The sequence below is a fragment of the Poecilia mexicana genome, unplaced genomic scaffold (assembly GCF_051168715.1).
Source record: "Poecilia mexicana isolate PSO_F unplaced genomic scaffold, ASM5116871v1 scaffold_12, whole genome shotgun sequence".
Classification (NCBI taxonomy): Eukaryota; Metazoa; Chordata; class Actinopteri; order Cyprinodontiformes; family Poeciliidae; genus Poecilia; species Poecilia mexicana.
In genome coordinates this window covers 18,478,208-18,499,448 of record NW_028263381.1, presented here as the reverse complement: position 1 = coordinate 18,499,448, position 21,241 = coordinate 18,478,208, and the positions used below count along the sequence as shown (strand labels likewise).

The window sequence follows — 21,241 nt, the reverse complement described above, 5'->3', positions numbered from 1 at the left end:
GAGACCGATAGGCAGCCAGAGTGAAGGGGAGACTGGGTCCTTCAAGGATATTGATGGATCGTCACAAACCCAATTTGTGGTCAAATCCACTTAATCTCTGTCCTTTCCTGTTCATTTTGATGTCTATTACACACATAAATTCGATGTTCTTGGAGGCTTGCACTAAAGGGCACAATTAGACTTTGGTTAGCATTAAATTTGATCTTATTTAACAAACTGTTATATTTTGGTAAAAACAACATGGACTGCATTAATTATGAAATCCTATACTATTTTAAAGTCCACCTTAAAAACCCATGGGAAGTTTGAATTCATAATGATAAAACTGATTTGATTTTTACAATGAGGCTGGTGGAGTGATCAGCATTAAAGTTACAATAGTGTAGTGGGAAGAGTGCAGTTATTATTTGATAGTTGTAGTTGAGCTAGTTTTTTTTTTGTGCTGTTCTGAATACACAGTATACTCTAGACGAACTACCTCTTTGCCACTTTTCAGTTCTCCTGTAGATGAATCACAGAATGACCTTTCAAGCACAGATATGTGAAAGAGGAATGTTATGTACAATATTTTATCTTGAGACTGCAGAAAAATTTACCCTATGGCAATTTGGAGTTGACAGTAAAATCTCACATTTTTGCTAGGGGCCAATCTGTCAAACTCTTGGCAGCAAGCTAGAAGAAGATAACTTCTGGACAGTCTGAGATACCAGAGAGACCCACAGCCAAGATGAAAGAATGGAGCTGGTGGTTGAAAACAGTGAAGTGAAGATGAGGTTTGTTATGGATAGGTGATGGACAGGCAGAAAGATAGAGGGCCTCCAGGGTTGAGCTACAGACGATGTTTGACGTTTCTTTTACATGTCACAATCAGCAGTGATGTGCATGCATGAAAAGACAAAACCAGAAAAACTACAATGGCTTGAACAATATTTAATATGTCTATGAAGTTTTTACATGTCGTGATGTTACAACCCTAAAATGTCAATTTATTCCTCTAAGAGTCTTTGATAGACTAACTCAACGCAGCAAAGAGAAGGGGAAGATTATATTGTTTTCAATATTTTCTAATTATTATGCAACATTTACTCTGACACTGCTAAATAAAATTCAATACACCTAATAACCTTCTGAAGTCATCTGACAGAATCCACCAGAGTGTGACTTATTCTCCTTACAAATACAACAGCTATATTAGGGATGGTGGTTCACCTTCCAGCAGGTAAATGGCCAGAGACATACAGAAGTAATGCACTACTTTGTGGTCATCTGCCATATTGAAAAAATGATAAAGTACACTTAGGTTTGTGATTGTAAAGGGACAAAATGTGGTAAAAGATTAAGACATACCTCACAAAATATTCCCTTTGTTTAATGATTCTTGTTTGCTAAATATGTGCTAGCTCTAAAGTGTATTTAAGCAGCAACAATACTGCAGCTATCTGCTTGTACCCTTACTGTTAATATTGGGTTTGGAGTTATAACTGTGATTTAGAATTTGTCTTCAAATGTTCTTACATTTTGGATAAGCTTTAGGAGTTTCTTAAACTACCACCCATTATTCAAAATAGATGGAACACAAAAAGCCTGCAGCCTTGATAAAGTGCAGCCTGACAAGAGAAAGTACTGTGGAGGGATTCTGCTGTGAATGTAGCTGGCAATATCTTAAATCCTCCAACACTTTCATTCAAAGTGAATAGATGGTGATTTAAAAAATTATCAATAATAAGTGTTCAACAAAAGGTAACACAGCTAGACAGAGTTGTTAAACAGCAGGTTAGTTGTAAGGTAATTTTATTTATAAAGCACATTTTCAGCAACAAGGCAATTCAAAGTTTAATGTCATTTACGGATATCAAGTTGGCTACATGACGTTCAGCTTTATGGTTCCCAGTCTTACATGCTGCTGTTTGTAATCATGCGTTCATTGTATCTGTGCTTCCCCAAATCTGGGCATTTCCTAATCGCCAAATTACCCACACAGGTGTTTAGACTGAAAATCACCTTGATTTAAGCCTCCTTTCGTTATTTTAGAGAATACAGACTTCACCTAAAAATGACAAAAATAATGTTGAAAGATATTATAAGAAAAGCATTCAAAGGTCTTGAAAGTAGGTAAATGTAGCATCAGACAAATCAAAAAAGCTTTTTTAATGCCATTAATTATTACACAACTGAAATGCTGAAGCAATGTAAAACGAATAATTGGATTCTTTCTGCTCCAATGTAGAAATTGAAAGAGAAGTGCTCTATTTTTTTTATTGTGCCAAGGTCATTACAATATTTTCTGTTGTGAAATGTGCCTTCATCTATTTTATTTACTCACTGTTAACATAACATAGACAGCAAAGAAAATGTCTTCCATGTAACCTGACTCAATAAAACCCCAAACGCCACAAATAATGGATGCAATGGCAGCAGTTAGGACATCTTGTTTTTAACTCCATGTCAGTTTGCCTGTTCAACAACATTCAACCAACATAGAACAGTTACATTTTCTTCATAATTAATTATTTTATTTTATAATTAATGGAGATAATGCAGAAAAATGTCAGTTGCTCAATGTGAGAGGACTGAGATGAAGATGGAAACTTGGTAGACTTTCCATCTTCCATCTAGGGGGACTGTGAATGTTTGACCAAAAGGTACAATATTATTGACTATTGGAAGAAAAGCAGAATAGCATTTTTTTTTTCAACTTGTACTGATCAGGTCTAATAAGACAAGTTTGAAATGTAGCCAGAGAAATAATTGGATCACATGTCAAAGAAGCTTTATCTCAGTTTTTTTTATTACATTTGGAAGTAAACACATTTCTTGTCTTTTACCAAAAACAGACAGACTCACTCCAATAGTGCACAAAGACAAACTATCTAAGAACATAACTTTTAAACTTTCAAAAACCACTCTGAGGCATCTTATGAAAATCAACACGCACGCACACACTGCAGTTACACAAGTTGATGCACTCATCAATTTTTAAATTGCATTACTTAAATATACACTTTCCCTACTGCAACATCACCCAACAGAAATTGGTCACTCAGGGTAAATAGTGTGCTGATCCAGTGAATACAAGCAGAAGTTTTATTTCTCTTCTCCCCTCTGCTCTCTCTGTTTGCCTTTCTCTTTTGCAATTTCCCTCTTGACATTTTGTTCCTCATACTATCCCCCTCTTTTTTATTTTGTTTATCTGAACCTCATACAGTCCCATGTCTGTTTATTAAGAGCAACTATGGATGGCCATGAGCTCCCTTTTCTGAGGAGCTATTGCTCAATAGCTGCATTTTTTTCTAATTTAAGAAACTGTTCTTATTTTTTTTTTCTTTTTGGAGGGTCTGTTTTGCCTCGTTTCAAAATGACCCACACACTGCCAAAAATGCATGCGAGTTTAATTGACTGTTTTTCATTAAATTATTATTTTTTATTTTTTTTCTGCTTGAATCGTCCTTTGTATATTTTTTGAGCTTGGGGTTTTATTTGTGGTAACAGAATAAACGTATATGAACTGCTCACAAGATAAATCAAGAGTTACAGCGCTTATTATAACATCTCAATCTTTTTTTGTTATCTTATCGCCTTGTTTTGATCCAGCTTAACGGAAGACGTTTGCTACAAAAATCTTCAGAGTTATCCAAACAGTCCAGAGCTACGTGGATTGAAGCAAGCCAAAAGCTGACATCTTTGAGAAGCTTGCATTTAATATGCATGTGAGGGACTTTGTTGAAGTAGTAACAGCAGATTGCTTCCTCTATCACGATGGTTTCAATGTGCAGTCCATGAAGGCCAAAGTCCTGCAAATTTAGATATGTCCCTTGTCCTACACACTTGAATTAAATGGTGAAAATGCCTCACTAGCATGCAGACAAGCTCTACAGAGCTCTGCTAATGAGCTACTATTGGAGGTGTGCTGAAGCAGAGACATCTAAAAGTTGCAGGACACTGAACTTCGAGGAAAGCAGTTTGAGACCACTGCCACCATTTATGCTTATTTTATTATTATTTTTTTTTTTTTTACATGAAACTGCTTCTGCCAACATTTTACACTGAAAATAAAAGAAGTGGTTTCTTATAGAAAGAAGAAAAGGTCTTTTTTTTTAACTCAGCAGCTGGGTGTTTTGCTTTTTGGAAAGAAGTTGGGTAGGTTTAACCATCTCTTAGGAGATGCTACTGTTAATGGGTTGGGCTTTAATTTAACAAGATGTTGAAATCCATCCATAGTTTATTCCTACTTGTATGAGAAAGAAGTCATCCCCAGTAGACATTGGGCAAGATGTGGAGTCCACAAAGGAGGGATCACTAGTCCATCACAGTGTCGGTACACTCCTGACATGATGGCATCACAGCATTAAAGCAGATCTGTCAGCTGCACATCCCAGATGTAAAGATATCACTCAACATCTCACAGGTGCAATATTGGCCTTATTGAAATCTGGTGAGTGTGTAGTCCCCTACTCACATTGAGCTTATTTTCATATTCAAAAGTCCAGTTTAGAAACATCTGAGCTTTACGGCGTTGTGCGTAATGATTCTACCATCTGAACGTCACAGCTGAATTTGGGTCTCGTTTATTTATTGTTTTTTTTTCTAATCTGTTCTTGTCCAATCTTTGGGAGCCTGTGTGAATTATATCCTCTGTTTTCAGTTTCTGCTTTGTCTGCTGCTGCCCACCTACTGTCTAGCTTGCCAGTATAAACATTTGATCTGACATCGCTGCATGGGCTGCAATAGCAGTGGTCGCTGAAAATTACAAATCATTTTCTAAGGAATACAAATTAATTTCTGGAATTCAGTCTTAAATCCTCTGAAACTGCATAATAAGGCATATCATTCAGAATTTTAATAGGGCCAAATAGTTTTTCAGATTTGTGTAAACAAGTCCATTCTTTCCATACATATATTTATTTATTTTTATTTTTTTCAAATTGATGTGATCTGATTTTATCAAAACCATAAACATGATGTTTCCGGTCCCAAGAGTTTTGTCAGAAAATAAGTGAGATTGCTAACAGCATCTATGTCGGTAAATAAATGGATTTGGGCTTTTGGATGATGCAGAGATGCTGCTTTTTTTTCTGTTTGGTGAAAAGTTAATAGGGTGAATGCACAATAAGTGGATTAAAAGCATTTATCTAATTATGCAGATAAGGAGCAATTTAAGTGAGGAATAAAGGACAAATGTTCAAGAAGAGTTAGATCCTTCAATCATTTAAAACAACCTTTCTTTTGGCTTTCATTTCGCTTGTAAAAGGCTGATTCCAATTTTCCGCCCCCCGCCCACAGTCCCACTAAAAGCTCCCCAAGTACCACAGTTTGAGAACCTTGACTCTACACAAATTAGGAAAGGGAATTTTAGTTTCCCTAAAAGCAAAATCAAGGCAAGAAGATAATACTGGATTTTATTTCAAGATCCTGAAAACTTTAAACAAATGTCTAAAAGAATTTTGATAAAAAAAAGAAAATAAAAAGGTCTGTGCCTCTCTGAGATTTTTACCAGCCATCTGATTACAAGCAGAGAAAACTATGCTTCCTGTTATACGTGACAGGTTTGGTGTAATTATAGAAGTAATGAAAGTTTTCAAATGAAACCTCACATTTTGTCAGATCTTAGAAGATGCCTGGCTTAACCTGAATGCCAAGGAAAGGACTCAAACCCTTGGATGCAGACATAAAGCAGGATTTTTAGTACTGGTGAGCTTTGACAGGTAGCATTACCCCGACTTTGCTCTCTGTCAGTATTACCAATACGACTGGAGTGTATCTGTGATCTGTGAATATGTTCCAGTGGACCTGTCTTGTTATAAATCTCAAATAAAGAACATAAGCACTCGGGAACCAAGGGTTCATGCACTTGGAGCAAACATGAAACAAGACATCTACTGCCAACACTGATGTTCAGCTGCCTCAGGCGATCGTAAAATGCTGGCTGGATGTTTCAGTTCCGCATGATGCAACGGATATCATCAAAAGTCAACAGTTTGTTGTTTGGGTTTATGATTTATTTTCATATCATATCATCACATATTTTTGTATCATAAAACAAACACTACTTGTTGTGTATGGTAAAATAAATTTAAACAGACATCTAATTAAATGTCAATATAGTTTTCCTGTTGTAAAGCATCTTCATTTGTGATATTTATGACCACTTTTAATATCTATAATTCCATAGGGAAAAGGAAAACATTGAGACCTAAAGAAACATGGTGAAGGTTGAGATTTTTTTTAAGGACTTTTTAAAGCCGTTCTGCTCTTGGAAGTGAAGATCAAAAGAAATATGGTGCCCATTTTATACAATATGTTCAAATACCAGTTCCATGGATGTAGCAGTATTTCACTGTTTCCTGTTAGCAAACGAAGAACAATATTGTTTAATTTATGGTCATGTTTAGCACTAATTTCCCATTATGTTTAAGAGGATAAGCTGAATGTAGCGAATAAAATGAACCTGCTGTTTTTTCTGACACAAATATACATTTTTTATTCTTCTTCTTCAATCTGTAGTCTTATAACTATTACCATAAACCTATAGACTGATGAGGCATAACATTTTGAGCATTTGCATGTAATAACACTGATTATCTCTTCACTGTGACACCTAGTGATTGGGCCATTTAAGGCGGCAATAAATATTTCGTCCACAAAGTTGATGTGTTAAAAGAAGGAAAATGGGCTCAAGGATTTGAGCTCTTATGTCAAGGGGCCAATATGTTACTGCTAAGCAACTGTCAGAGTAAGCTGTACTAAGGGTATACAAGGTCTGCAGTGGTCAGAATGTATTAAAAGTGCTTGAAAGCATGAACAGTGATGCATATTGGGAGCAAAGTCTGGCCCAGGTGGTCCGATTTAACAGATGCGCTTCTGTAGCTAAATTGCTTAAGACGTTTATGCTGCTTCTGATATAAAATGGTGTCAGAATCCATAGTGCATTTAGTGCATTGTTGCTTATGGGCCTGCATACATGGAAATTAGCTTAGGTACTTTTTCTGAGCCGTGTTGGCAGATAAAACCACCTACAGAAAGTGTTAGAAGTGGAATCAGTGGATAAAGGTGACCTTCTAATGCATCAGATTTTCTTTTTCATGAAGGATAAAGCCAGGCAAGGAAAACACATGGCGCTAGGAAGTACTTTAGGAAAACGGCAAGCTAGCAGAAGCAGGATGTTTTTGACAATGTTCTTCTGGGAAACCATGGGTCCTTCCCTCCTTGTGAAAGTCGCTTTGACACATACCACCCACCTAATCACTGTTGCAGCAGAGCATGTACACCCTTTAATTGATTGTGTTTCTTGATGGCCTTTTTCTGTAAGTAATGCATGATTTAGGAATGGTTTAAAAAGCAGAATTTTGCAGCTTCAGCTTCTTCGTCTCGTACTTGGTGAGGTCTTTCTTGTTGCAACCATAAAAGGATTGATCCATGATCGCCTCCTGGCTGTCAGACTGGCAACTGGCTGACACTTGGTTGGCTGCTACAGTGACTGGTCACTGGCTGCCGGCTGGCCAGATGGCCCCTAACTGGCTGATGGCTGTTTGGCTGAGTGGCAGTCAAATGCTGGGTAGCTTTTACTCCACTGGTCTGTAAAGCTGTGTGTTGCTTGACACTGTAGGCAATTCCTTGGCTGGGCAAAATTAAATCAGTCTGTGACTCTCAAAAACATGTCATGGCTGACATTGAAAGCTTTTCTGCAGTGTTTATTTTGCCAGGAGAGATGGAAATGAAGACCTCGACAATAAAATTTACTTAGAATATTATGGATAACTCTTTTACTGACATTTCTCTCATTTAATTAACAAAGGCTATGATTCAATTATTCACTCATAAATAGGGGATTTCTAGTATTCACAGGGGCTGGGGATCAAGTTGAGTCACTTGTAAACACGCTGATAACTGCCTATTTTGGTAGTTCAAACACCACCACCATCCCTTAATATGCACACAGTGGAAGCTGTCTTGGCGGAGCCAACACCCAAAGTCTTACTTATAATCTTTCTTAGGAGTAGAGCCAATCAGCATCAATAAATCAATAAATGTCACTCCTGGATTGGTTGCTTTCCACTTGTCAGCCAATAGCTTCTCAGGTAGCACTGCACACATTTTAACATTAAAAGGTCAATTTCTTTTCAAAGAGATTAGATATGTTGTTAAAAATATGCAAATCTGCAGATTTTATGTACTGTAAATAACTCAGTTATATCCTCCAACACTGATGTAAGATACTGTTTCCTCTCCCCTTTGTGTCTTAGCCACTTGATCAACACTGTATCCCAAGTACTAAAAATGCGTAAAGTAAAAATATAAAAAAAACAAAAAGTTTTTTTTTTTCCATTACACATTTTTACTCACATTAGGTGGATACATTCAAGTTTGTTTATTTTTTTTTTGGCAAGTCTTTTATACACAAGTCCAAATCCTTCCAAACAAACCAAACCATTTTTGAAAACAGGTGACAGAATAAGATCCTTTCACAGCATGACACTATGGTTCCTTGGGTACTGTGATTTAAATAATAATAATTTTAAATAAAACAGATTCAACAGCTTGTCTACTTTTGCTTACTATTCCATTTTTTAACATCTCTTTATAACATTAGTTTTTCTGTAGATTAGCAGATTGTGCACACACTTTGGACATCTATCTAAATTCAATTCATATGTCATGTTTGACATATTTCTGGAGCCCTTTGTTATTCATCCCCATTAATCACAGGTGTTGCCAACCCATCTATCTCGAGATGTGGTGTTTAAGAAACAATTACTCCCTGTCTTTTTCTGTCAATACCTCTGTGTGTGGTTGGCCTCCCTCTGTCAGCCGTTCAATTGATTCAACAGATATTCGTTTACCATTATTAATCAACACTCTGACAAAGCGCTAACTATGTCCTTGTGAAGGAGAGTAGTAAACAAAAACAAAAAAAAGCATTTTTGTTTTTTCTGCGATAAGGAGAATGTGACACCAGGAAGTGGGGGAAGAAAAAAAAAACAAGCCAGGAATAATGATGCGCTCATGCAGAGACTGTACACAGACATGGGCAGGGAGATAAGAAAAACAAACAAGACAGAGAAATGTGACAGAGAGATGTGGCATAACCCTGCTTCACCAGCTGCAGCATCCATAGCAACATGAGCACCAGCCTGGATGAATCGCTGGAAACTCCAGCGTTGGTGTGTGCGGCTGCTAACCTTGTCTCCTGCCAAGGGAAATCACTGTGTGACTGAGGACAACCTGCACACTCAAAGTAATCTTAATTGTAAGGCAGGTACAGAGTCTAGCAGACCCTCGACAGTCAGTGATGTAGTCTGCAGTTGACATTTGCTTAAGTGAGGATGGTTCAGAGTGAGAACGAGCGAGAAGAAAGGTTATTTGGCTTTAAAATGGCAAGCAAAAGGTTCCCATTTATAAGTAACACTCATCTCTTAGAAAAACAATCATTAGTCCCATGATCTTTCTACTCTTGTTAAAATGAATATTTATCAACATTAACATTATGACCAGATGGCAAGATGAATTCCATTGTTTATTTGTTGAATTCCTCTTGTCCTTTGGGTATATTTCCTCTTATCTCATTCCTCTGTAGTTTTGTTCTTATGTTTATGGTTGTCACTTTGCAATTTTCACCCTGGTGCCCTTATATGATAATATAAAGCCCGTGGCACTCTTTTGTTGTCTGTGCTTCTTTGTCTTTGGTACAGTCTGTGCTTCTTTTCTTTCTTCTGTTCTTAAAAAAAAAAGCCTCAGTGTGATGTTTCGCTTGGCATCTAGGAAGAGCATCATTTCTTTTATGCAAGTCTAGACAGACTTGTGAAACCCCTTGTGAAACTTAGACATTTCATGTTTGATTAAGCTAATTACTGTTCTAGCAGTTATTAAAAAATATATATACAAAAATAGCTTTGATAATACATTTTATTTTCTTTTTGTCTTTTCCATCTGCAGTGTGTGCTTCTAGTCCCTTAATGTCATCTACAAATGCTGCCTGGATATTTGCTAAAAAGTGTAAAGATATATTTCTCTGTTCCTATTGTTGTTGGTCATCATGAATTTTTAAAAACATTCTACCCACTCCACAACTAAAAAGAAGAAGTTCTGCTATAAAGCTGTCTCCATCTTTTTTCAAACTTCTCACAGCATGTAGAGCATTTGTATACAGGTGCTGGTCATAAAATTAGAATATTGTGATAAAGTTCATTATTTTCCATAATGTCATGATAAAAATTAAATTGTCATATATTTTAGATTCATTGCACACCAACTGAAATATTTCAGGTCTTTTATTGTTTTAATTTTGATGATTTTGGCAAACAGCTCATGAAAACCCAAAATCCCTGTCTCAAAAAATTAGAATATTATGAAAAGGTTCTCTGAACGAGCAATAAAAATAATCATCTGAATCAACAAAGTAACTCTAAACACCTGAAAAAGATTCCTGAGGCCTTTAAAAACTCCCAGCCTGGTTCATTACTCAAAACTGCAATCATGGGTCAGACTGCTGACCTGACTGCTGTCCAGAAGGCCATCACTGACATCCTCAAGCAAGAGGGTGAGAAACAGAAAGAAATTTCTGAACGAATAGGCTGTTCCCAGAGTGCTGTATCAAGGCACCTCAGTGGGAAGTCAGTAGGAAGGAAAAAGTGTGGCAGAAAACGCTACACAACGAGAAGAGGTGACCGGACCCTGAGGAAGATTGTGGAGAAGGACCGATTCCAGACCAAATTAAATTTTCATCTCCATAAAACTTTTCAGCAGATGGAAGCATGAAGTGCTCCAAAATCTTCTGATAGCTGCTGCATTGATCCTGCCCTTGATAAAACCCAGTGGACCAACACCAGCAGCTGACATGGCACCCAGACCATCACTGACTGTGGGTACTTGACACTGGACTTCTGGCATTTTGGCATTTCCTTCTCCCCAGTCTTCCTCCAGAGTCTGGCACTTTGATTTCCGAATGACATGCAAAGTTTGCTTTCATCCGAAAAAAGTACTTTGGACCACTGAACAACAGTGGTCCAAAGTGCTGCTTCTCTGTAGCCCAGGTCAGGCGCTTCTGCCGCTGTTTCTGGTTCAAAAGTGGCTTGACCTTTGACCTGGGGAATGCGGCACCTGTAGCCCCTTTCCTACACACGCCTGTGCACAGTGGCTCTGGATGTTTCTACTCCAGACTCAGTCCACTGCTTCCCCCAAGGTCTGGAATCGGTCCTTCTCCACAATCTTCCTCAGGGTCCGGTCACCTCTTCTCGTTGTGTAGCGTTTTCTGCCACACTTTTTCCTTCCTACTGACTTCCCACTGAGGTGCCTTGATACAGCACTCTGGGAACAGCCTATTCGTTCAGAAATTTCTTTCTGTTTCTCACCCTCTTGCTTGAGGATGTCAGTGATGGCCTTCTGGACAGCAGTCAGGTCAGCAGTCTGACCCATGATTGCGGTTTTGAGTAATGGACCAGGCTGGGAGTTTTTAAAGGCCTCAGGAATCTTTTTCAGGTGTTTAGAGTTACTTTGTTGATTCAGATGATTATTTTTATTGCTCGTTCAGAGAACCTTTTCATAATATTCTAATTTTTTGAGACAGGGATTTTGGGTTTTCATGAGCTGTTTGCCAAAATCATCAAAATTAAAACAATAAAAGACCTGAAATATTTCAGTTGGTGTGCAATGAATCTAAAATATATGACAATTTAATTTTTATCATGACATTATGGAAAATAATGAACTTTATCACAATATTCTAATTTTATGACCAGCACCTGTAATTTTATAAGGGGCTGACATAGCATCACTATTTTTGCTATTGTAAAAGGGGACAGAAACAGTTGTTTTCATAAATAGCAAGTATTACTATGTGTCTCTGTAACTCTAGTGTGGTTTTGTACACTAGTACATACAGTACTTTCTAAAAGCATCAGTTTGCCTTTTTCACATGTCACATTATAGCTTCCAGTGATAATGCATTTCAATCTATTTTATGTAATTCAAGAAAAAAAAAAACTATTATTCCCAAAATTAATTTAATGTGAAGTAAAGGAAAAATCAAAGCTGTTTATTTAAAGAATAAGTATTACAGTGTGTATGCCATCACATGAAGTACTCAGTTTGGCACCTTCTACACAAGACAGCAGGTCAAAGTGTTTGACCTGCTGTCTTTCCATGAAAAAACAAACAAAAAAAAATTACACTTGGGAATCACACCGGGTCACCAGTAAAACTGGATTTAATCTACTTGCTTTGGTGATAAAATAAATAAGACAAGATAATAAACAGAACAGTAAACAACACAGAGCAGTCTCGGTGATAGCATCCACACACCAGCTCCACAGATAAAGACTGTTAAACAGTGCGATGACAAACATAATAAAATGTCTGTTTTTTTTATTTCTTTTTGCTCAGTGAGGCTGATACAACTAGTGATTATTTAGTGTTCAGTCCCTCTTATCTTGATTTGACCAGAGCTGAGGTTATCTTCCACAGTCTCTCCATGTGTGTGCGTGTGTGTGTGTGTGTGTGTGTTTCATTATCTAAAGCAGTGGAATTTTGCAATCTTTATTTTGAATGTTAGATAATTGGGAAAAAAAAACAGCTTTCACTTGGATTTGAAACAACGGTCTTCCCTTTTCAGTGCAACTGTGTGATCTTTTTTTTTTGCGATTTACAGCAGCTGCAGAAAATCCACACATTACTGCAAGATAATGAAATCTAACATTTCACTGCAGTTCTTTGACATGGAGTTAAGGGAGTTTCAACTCGGTTATGGCAGTTAATGTTTATTTCCTGAAATCCATCTGCTTGGCGGTTCTCATGAAAGCTTCGAAACTCTGATGCATTTCATCGATTGTATCCATTTCTCTTGTCATTGTGAAAAAGAAAAGGAAAAAAAAAAGAGGCATAACCTCGAACAGCTGCTTAGTCAGCTTTCATGCAGATTAATTACCCCTAAGGGTGAGGGAGGAGATGATGCAGGAGAGAATTGGGAAGAACAGACAGACGGAAAAACTGGAACACAAGGACGAACTTATAATTGGTAAAGTACCTAAATGTAAAAATGGTTACCATAGGCGAAGTAAAGCCGCTCGGTAGCTTATTTTGCATGTGTGAGAAAAAATGTGATACATTGTAACACCTCCAGTTCTCATCTTTAACAGAAACATTATAGAATATTTAGCACAGCTATGCATCTGCTGGTTTATTAAATGTTATAATTGGTTAAAAGTGGGGATGAGTAGTTGAGGGTCTGCTGCTCAATCTGGAACTAGAATGTGATGAAAACATTTCCTGGGTCTGGAAGAGCACAAGAAAATAAAGCGAAGCAGAAAATCAAGCTATTCGTCATACATCCATCCAAGTTCTGCATATAAGACGGATATAGATAGTGGTAGACATCGCTGTTGAATGTCTACTCTACCCGTCTTCTTTTGATATGCAAAACTACTGAGAAACTCGGTTTCTGTCTGTATTTTGTCAAGTCAGCTAAACCTCAGCAACATTTTACTATGTCATTCTGCTTCACAGCGGACAGTGCAAACAGGACAGCTCGATTTTGTTTATTGCACTGCTACTGCCCGACTTACTGCGGGTCTAGAGACAAACTGTCTTCAGCTGCTCATATAATGAGCCAATTTAGAGTATACACTGAGCAGTGCACACACTGACCAAATCATCATAACAGCTAGTTATTGGGCTGGCAGCATTCAAATCAGGCACACCAATTAACCTATTCGTCTTCTTAGGCTGGAGGGAAGAGAAGTTAAGCAGAGAGGGGCAGAACTGGAAGACACACAAGAGCTACAGCTAGCCAGCAGGATTAAACCTCCCAGCTGTGAGGTGAAAGCGCTAACCGCTGCTTCACTGTGCTGCCCCTTAATCCACAATCCACAATTTATTCAAAACTCAATGTTTGACGCACGCTTAAAGATTTTCAGTTAAGAAAACAAAAAATATTACACAAAACCAAAACTACAGAATCATCTTAATAGCTTAAAGACAATGAGAATTTTGTTGATAAAGAAAGACACTTGGTACATGAGCTGAATCCTATAACAAAATATCACAAACTGTGCCACAAGCACTTCATGTTATCCACAATGGATGTTCTCTGCTCTAGATTCAGATATGCTAATGTGTAACGGTAAGGGAGTTTATACATTACGAATACAATACTTTTCATTTTCACTGTCATATAATAGATACAACATGGTATTTGCAGCATCGTAGTGATATCTACAGTAGGGACAGAAAAGCTGGAAGTTAGTCAGTCAGTGAGACGGTGGATAGAAATCAAAACAGGACATACCTGCAAGACGCCGCAAATGCAATGGTTACATGTTCATGTGTTTGAATGAGCCAAAGTACAGACATGAACACAACTGCTTGTTTGTGACAGAAGTTGAAGTTTGATGTATAATTGTGTCTGACAGCATTTGATTTGGGAGGAATGGGCAGATAGTTCAGTCTCTGGATATGCAAAGTTGATGGATACGTATCCAAAGGATTTGCAGCTTTAACTGCAATGAAAGGTGGTTGAACAAAGCAATGATCCATCAGGGCTGGAAAACAGCCCAGGCCATTAAATTTAGATTGTTTTTTACATGTAAACATTTCTTTAAAACCATGAATTTTCACAATGTGCTACTCCATATTAGTCTGATACTAATATAAACTCCTAATATAAATTGTGGATGCAAAGTGAGAACTGATTTTTTTTTTTTCTGGAGAGGGACCAGGGGGTATAAACACTTTTTGAAAGAAAAAAAAAATCAGAGAAATGGTTGGAGATTAAGTTTACATTAATATTGAATTTCATCTGTCTAGTACCTCATTGCTGTGGTTTGTAAGTCTCCTACTGCCCTCTATTGTTCATTTACATTCTGAGCAGACACCAGCACACAAAGCAGATCCACCATTTTTAATGTCATTTGCTCCGTCTACGAGCCAGCTCTCACTGGTGTGCATCGTGTTTTCAAAGTTTTTGGGGAGTTTTTCACCACTTTTGTAACCACAGTCTCCACATGCAATGAAACCCATCATTCCTTCTCTATTGTCATTACACAGCTCTACATGGTTCCAGGAACCAACTGTGAAAGTTTTCAGTTTTATTTTGAAGTCTGCTGCCGCTGCTTTCTGTCAGTGTGAAGCTCTAAGCAAAGCGAGATCAGGAATGGCTAAAAAAAAAAAAGAAATGACTACCTAAATAAAAAAAATAAAAAAAATCAAATTTTACTGCCAAATGAAACTAGCAGAACCTTTTATTCTCCCTAAAACTTTCCATGTTATGTTCCAATCACAAAATTCATTGCATTCCAATGGGATTTTATGTGAGTACAAAGTAGTATGATACATAAGTGTAAGGATTTCATACAAATATCCCAAAAGTGTGGAGTGCATTTGTATTAAACCCCACTGGTAACATGTTTAGTAGAAGCACTGCATTTGCAGCTGCAAGATTGATGGGGTACAGCTCTTCAAATGATGCATATTAACAAATCGTTCAAGCTCAGTCTGATTTGCTGTGGAGCTATGAATACATTTCCAAATGTTGTCACCAAATCTAATTTGGATTTATGCCCAGTCTAATAACATGTGGAGGTAATTTGATCTAAGCAATTCCAACACTAAGCATATATAATAGGACATAAAACCCAAAGGCAATATTTTGCTGCCTTTTTTTCTTATTGCATTGTACTTAGCATCATCTTCCAATAACCTCTGACTGTCTTTTCATATTCCCACACCTGGAGGCTCCAATCACACAGTTTCACCAGTCACTCTTTCATGAAGCTCATATCAGTCGAGTCCAAAACAAATATTTGTCCTGCTGACAGATTCCCCAACCTGAGCTCTGGATGTCTGCCACTCTTCCAGAAGTGCCACGAGCCTCTTGGGTGCTTCTGATTAACGCTGTCCTTCACCAACTCCAAAATGCCAAACTCTCTTTTGTCCTCTCTATTTGTTTGATTATAGCAAAAAACAGAATATATTCCTTGCTAGCCAAATTTAATCAACTTTACAGTATCCCGGTCATAAAGGAAACAGCTTTGAAACTTTGCAGTTTGAAACCATTATTAAAAAGGAAGTGAACAATATTGATCCCTCTTAAATATCATAACTTATTACTGACAGTAACGCAAGCAGAAGTGAACCTACAACTGAATCACCAGTTTTAGGTTCAAGTGTATTAGTAGTACATTAAAAAAAATGTGTAAAAATTTGAAATCCCCCACTATCTGAAATCATTTAAAAAGATTCAAAATATTTTCTTTTCTGAATCCACTAGTATTCCATGACATGATGCTGCAACGGAGACATACAGATGATACTAATTAGGCTTCATAAGGCCAATTTGGCTTCTTAAGCAGGACTGGGAATACAATTCATCACCAGAGCTGAATGAAAAAGACAAGCCAAAGGCATCTGGCACAGAATTTCCAAACTCTGCTCATTCTTCTGCCAGAACAGAGACAAAAATAAGTTACACACAGAGAGAAGCTCGTGTGTTCCCTGCTGTGAGGGAATAGAGGCATATATCTGCAACACAGAGACATGCGTTCACAGGACAGTCCCTGAAGAGTGATGAAATAGATGAAAAGGGGATCCACGGTGAGCCTGAAGGACTGGATAAATATTGACCTGAAAGAATGAAGTCTGTCATAGTACATAAAAAAGGAGTTACACCCCCCTCCCCCCTCCCACACACACGGTAACATCCATGCCCTCCAAGAACCCCTCAGTCTGTAAACCTCACCCACACCCTCTGCTGCTCAACTGCACATTATAACAAAACCAGGAATCAATATTTTAACGAAAAACCTGAGACTTTGCTCCAAGGAAAGGAGTATGAATAATGAAGGCAGTGAGTGTGTGTTTTACTGATTTGTGTCATTGTCTATATAAGAGTGCAAGTGTGGTTATGGCAACTTCTTTCATTAGGTGCACAGCTGAATTTCAACACCCTCCTAGACAAAATCCCAAAAGGATAAAGTATTGCACTTCTTTTCAGCTGGCCTGGAGGAAAGTAGTTGGTGTATCATTAAATCGGAAATGGGAAAAAGCTGATAAGATCCCTTTTCCTGACGGTTGCAGAACAAAAATGTTTCAGTGCAAGTGGAATAAGGTTTCCAGAAACAGTTAGAGTGTCCCCCCCTTTATGTCAAGCCAGGATGGCTGTGCTCTGGTAGGCAGCTGAGACCACTGTCTTTTCAAACTGCAGAAGATACGAGTTCAAGGATGTTCACTCGTCTGCCACTGTCTTTCGTACACTTGTTTATTTTTTGTTACAATTGGCAAATCTCTCATTTAGGTAGCAATGGTTTTAATAATGATTAAATGGTTTCAATAAGTCACAATTTCAGTTGCCACATTCTTAGCATAAACGACACAAAAACATGGATTCTCCATCTAAAAGGAGCTTCCAGAAGGTTAATAAACCATGTCAAAAAGATTTAGTTACTAACTAGTTTAACATAAGACCAGTGTTACCAATGGTCTCCCCAGCCACCAAAACTCAAAAGAACCATTTGGGATGGGTGTTGGAATGGGAGACTCTCCGTTGACATTTGTGGTTAATATTAGAATAAGAAGATTTTCACATTTTGAGTTTTAGTCCTTTTTGTCCTTTCGTTTCTAATTGCTTTTTTCTCGCAGCACAAGAAACTCAGATTCCAGTGGATTTGCAGCGGAAGTCGGAATTTCTTACGCTGAGAGAGATCATCCGTTTTGTCTGCCAGGGAGCGAACGTTCGCCAGGTGCATTGACTTGGGTGAAGCATGAAGTCTTTGCTGGCGCAACTTTCCGACCGTACTTGCCTATTTTTCCCCTTCCATGTCTTTGGCAAATCCCACAGAGAGCAGCTGTGCTTCCAGCCTAGATCTCGGTAAAACTTCTTTTGTTCAGTGAAGGCTGGAGGGAAAATGCTCAGTGAGAATTGCAGATGCATAGATGTCACTCTCTGGTAAAAGCAAATTAATAATACCAGCAGCAAAGTACACATTAACCATTTTGTCAAGGCCTGAATCAATTGAAATGCCATCTTTTTCTAATTTCTTTTGCATATATATTCTTATTTGTTAAATAAATGTTTTGGTTTTACTTGAATTAAAATGAATTCTGTTGCTAAACAGGCGCTTGTTGCCATGGGTTTCGCCATAAAACATTTTACAGAATAGATGAGAGAAAAGTAGAGCATTTTCTCATTTTACATTACAAGCACAAAGTGTGGGTTTCAAGTTACATTTTATTTCAAATCAATAATCGCAGCAAGAACAAAAAAGCATAAAAAAAAAAATCCAATTAAAATTATTCCCTTAACAGTATGTAAAACACACAGAAGAGCAAAAATATTTATGAAACCTGTAGTGGAATTTAAATGCATACTAGACAGAGTCTGCAGATGCTGCCTTTCCCTTTGGCAACTTCAACTTCACAGACAAGTTGAAGTTGCCTTCAACAGCATTAAGTTAGAAAGAAAACCGAATCCCATTACACTCTGTTTACGTTGACTTTGGTCTTTGCCAAAAACTTACCTCTCCACACCATCCTTCAGCAACAAGATGTATCAATTGATTTATCATGAAAGTTGTTCTGTGGTGAGGAAACTCAGATTTGAACTGATTAAAGTCTTTTCCAGTTCTTACATGCATTTGGTGTCATTGTTTATGTCTAGACTCGCATTTAAAACTGTCAGGGATGTAATTTGTCGCGGAATACACCATCAGTTGCTCCGTATGTTTTCATAAAGGCGTATTTCAGTAGGTAGGCCTCCAAACGGAGCTCTTCCAAGAATTGATGGGATTGTTTCATTTCCTTTGTGCTTCCTTTTCACGGTTCTCTCTTGTTTTATAGTGCTCCTCTGGAAGATTCCTTAGCTTCTCAGCAGCCTGAGATGGAAAGAAAAGCAAAGGTGGATTTTAAGATTATAACAAATGCAGAAAGAAACGACTTATTTTTTTATGCCATGTACTAGAACTGTTAAACCTGGAAATTTTAACAGCAAAAATGGAAAAACTCCTTCCATTTTGGGACAAGTTTAGGACATTGTTTCAAAATCTAATCTTAAAATTTCTCTAGAATGTAATTTCTAATCTATCCACTGCGTTTCTTTGCCCACTTAATGAAGTTTGTTCACTGTTATGTGACGGTTCTCTCACGGTATGACATGAGTGTCTTTATTCTGAGATTAGATTATAAACGTGAGAGCTCTCCAGTAATGCGGCAAAATGTGGACATGTTCAAGAAGTACGGATACTTTTGTAAAGCACAGAAGTCATGCTTATGCGCCCTGTATTGCAGAACACAAAGTACGAGCAGATTGCTGTACAATGCAAAGTGTGTTACCTGTTCTGGCGTTAGATCCCTTTGCTCCTGGGCGAGCATCTCGTACCCCACCATGAACTTTTTCACTGTGGCTGAACGTAGCAGAGGGGGGTAGTAATGAGCATGGAGCTGCCAGTGGGAGTTGTCTTCTTTTAAATGAGGGCCAGTTGGGGCTCCTGAAGAATAAACATAACAGAGGGGAAAGAAAGGTAACGTAAGACTGGAGACCGGCCCTTATGTTGATTAAAAGGTTTTGTTCATACCAACTGCTGACTGTTCAGCTTATTAAAATGGACTGAGGTTACCATAAGACACTCCAATTTCCAAAAGCATCTGTAATTTCTCATCAAATCTTATCATGCAGACATGAAGGTTTGTTTTCTGCATGAAGACGGCTTCTCAAATCCCAAACCACCTACAGTCAGGTTTGGACTACATAATAGAAATGTCATGTTATAAATGCCAACTGTTGCTCAGTTACGTCACATTAAGAAAGCAGCTAACATATTCCTTTTTAAAAGAAAAAAATAATAATAAGAAGAAATTGGAGGTTAAGCCAAAACGGCAGTTTTATACAGTAACTTTGAAAATAAAACTCTGGAACAGTTTGTGATTTTCAAAAAAATTCTTAGAAAAACAGAAGGTTTGAAGGAGATTTGTAGAAGATTTGTGGCATGAGACATATCGTCTCATGCTTCTGCCTTTATCAGCGTGTCTGATCTGACAGGAAAACGTCAATGACCTCAATCTTTTCAGACCTTTCACTGCGACATCCTTTTGTGATAAGAAGTCATCTGATTAAACACAGGGTGGCTGTTCAACAATTGTGTTAAGATCACTTTTCATCACTAAAATTACACTAAATACCCATTTCAGAGGGTTATGAAACAAGATACATGTTCACTAATGTGCAACGATAGCATTTAAGTATCCTTTTTATTTTACCCTATACAAACTTAATGAAAATAATGAGCAGAGTAGAAACAGGAGTATAGCTCTCTTAAAACACAATGGAAGTAAAAGAAAATCCCCGGAGAGATTGAAGAAAGTGTTTTCTCTTGAGTCCATTTACTGACAATGGGGACTAATCAAACACAGATAAAAGAGGCAGAGGAGCAATATAAAGGAAACTAATTGATAAAGAAAGAAGGAACAAAGACGAGCCTGAAGCAGACAGATAAAGAATGAACACAGATGGGCACTCCTATTAGAAGACAATTACCCAGTTTTAAATGGTCTCCAGGTTTATTTGTAGATGCAATGCTTATTAATGTATGAGCGTGTTTCCCTAGACAGTAGGCCATCAATTACAGCGGCAACCAGTGTGACAGGAACAAACTCCCTGCATGCAAACAGTGTCAGGAAACAGTTTTCCATCTGAACAAAAGTCCAGTTTCTGAAATTAACATTCTGAGGGAGAACCTGCTCTTTTGAATAATAAAGTTTACTGCCTCAAAGGCCAAATGTCATTGATGGGACATTTAACTCGGCATTGTTTAAAAAGTTCAAAAGATTATGTAAGGCTTATCTGTCCAAAAGTTTAAGATGAATTGGGTGTTGACCTTTTAGGAAAGATGATGATTCAAAACACAAAAGGATATTATTTTTATGGTTCTACTACTAAATAAGGGAGGTTTTCAGAATCCCTGGTCTTAAAAATCCCCAAAGATTTCAGGAAACTATTCCCAGAAACCAGTAAGCGATTGGTCAGAGCGCACACAGAAGGAATTTCAACAATCCCCTCATCAATGATATACTTTTAGAGGAGAAAGAATATGGCAGGTTTAGTGTGTGAACAAGCTGCAGTTTCTTTTTAAAATATCTCAGCACTGTTTGAAAAATAATTATCTTACCCTATCTGAGTCCTTGGTTATGGTGCAACAATAAGATAAGAATACATTGTCCATTTTATTATAATTTCATTAAGTTATAATCAGTCTAAACTTTTCTC

General features: G+C 37.6%; 1 protein-coding gene across 1 annotated transcript in view; it reads right to left on the bottom strand.

The window, feature by feature from the left end:
- Window positions 1-18,193: 18,193 nt before the first annotated feature.
- galt (galactose-1-phosphate uridylyltransferase) overlaps window positions 18,194-21,241 on the bottom strand; it is a 30,300-nt gene continuing 27,252 nt past the window's right edge. Inside the window, exons 10-11 of the mRNA XM_014980361.2 lie at window positions 19,312-19,466; window positions 18,194-18,854 (exon numbers count right to left, since the gene is read on the bottom strand). Of these exons, the coding sequence (XP_014835847.2) occupies window positions 18,774-18,854; window positions 19,312-19,466 (236 nt within the window). The 3' untranslated portion in view covers window positions 18,194-18,773. The remainder of the gene's footprint in view (window positions 18,855-19,311; window positions 19,467-21,241) is intronic.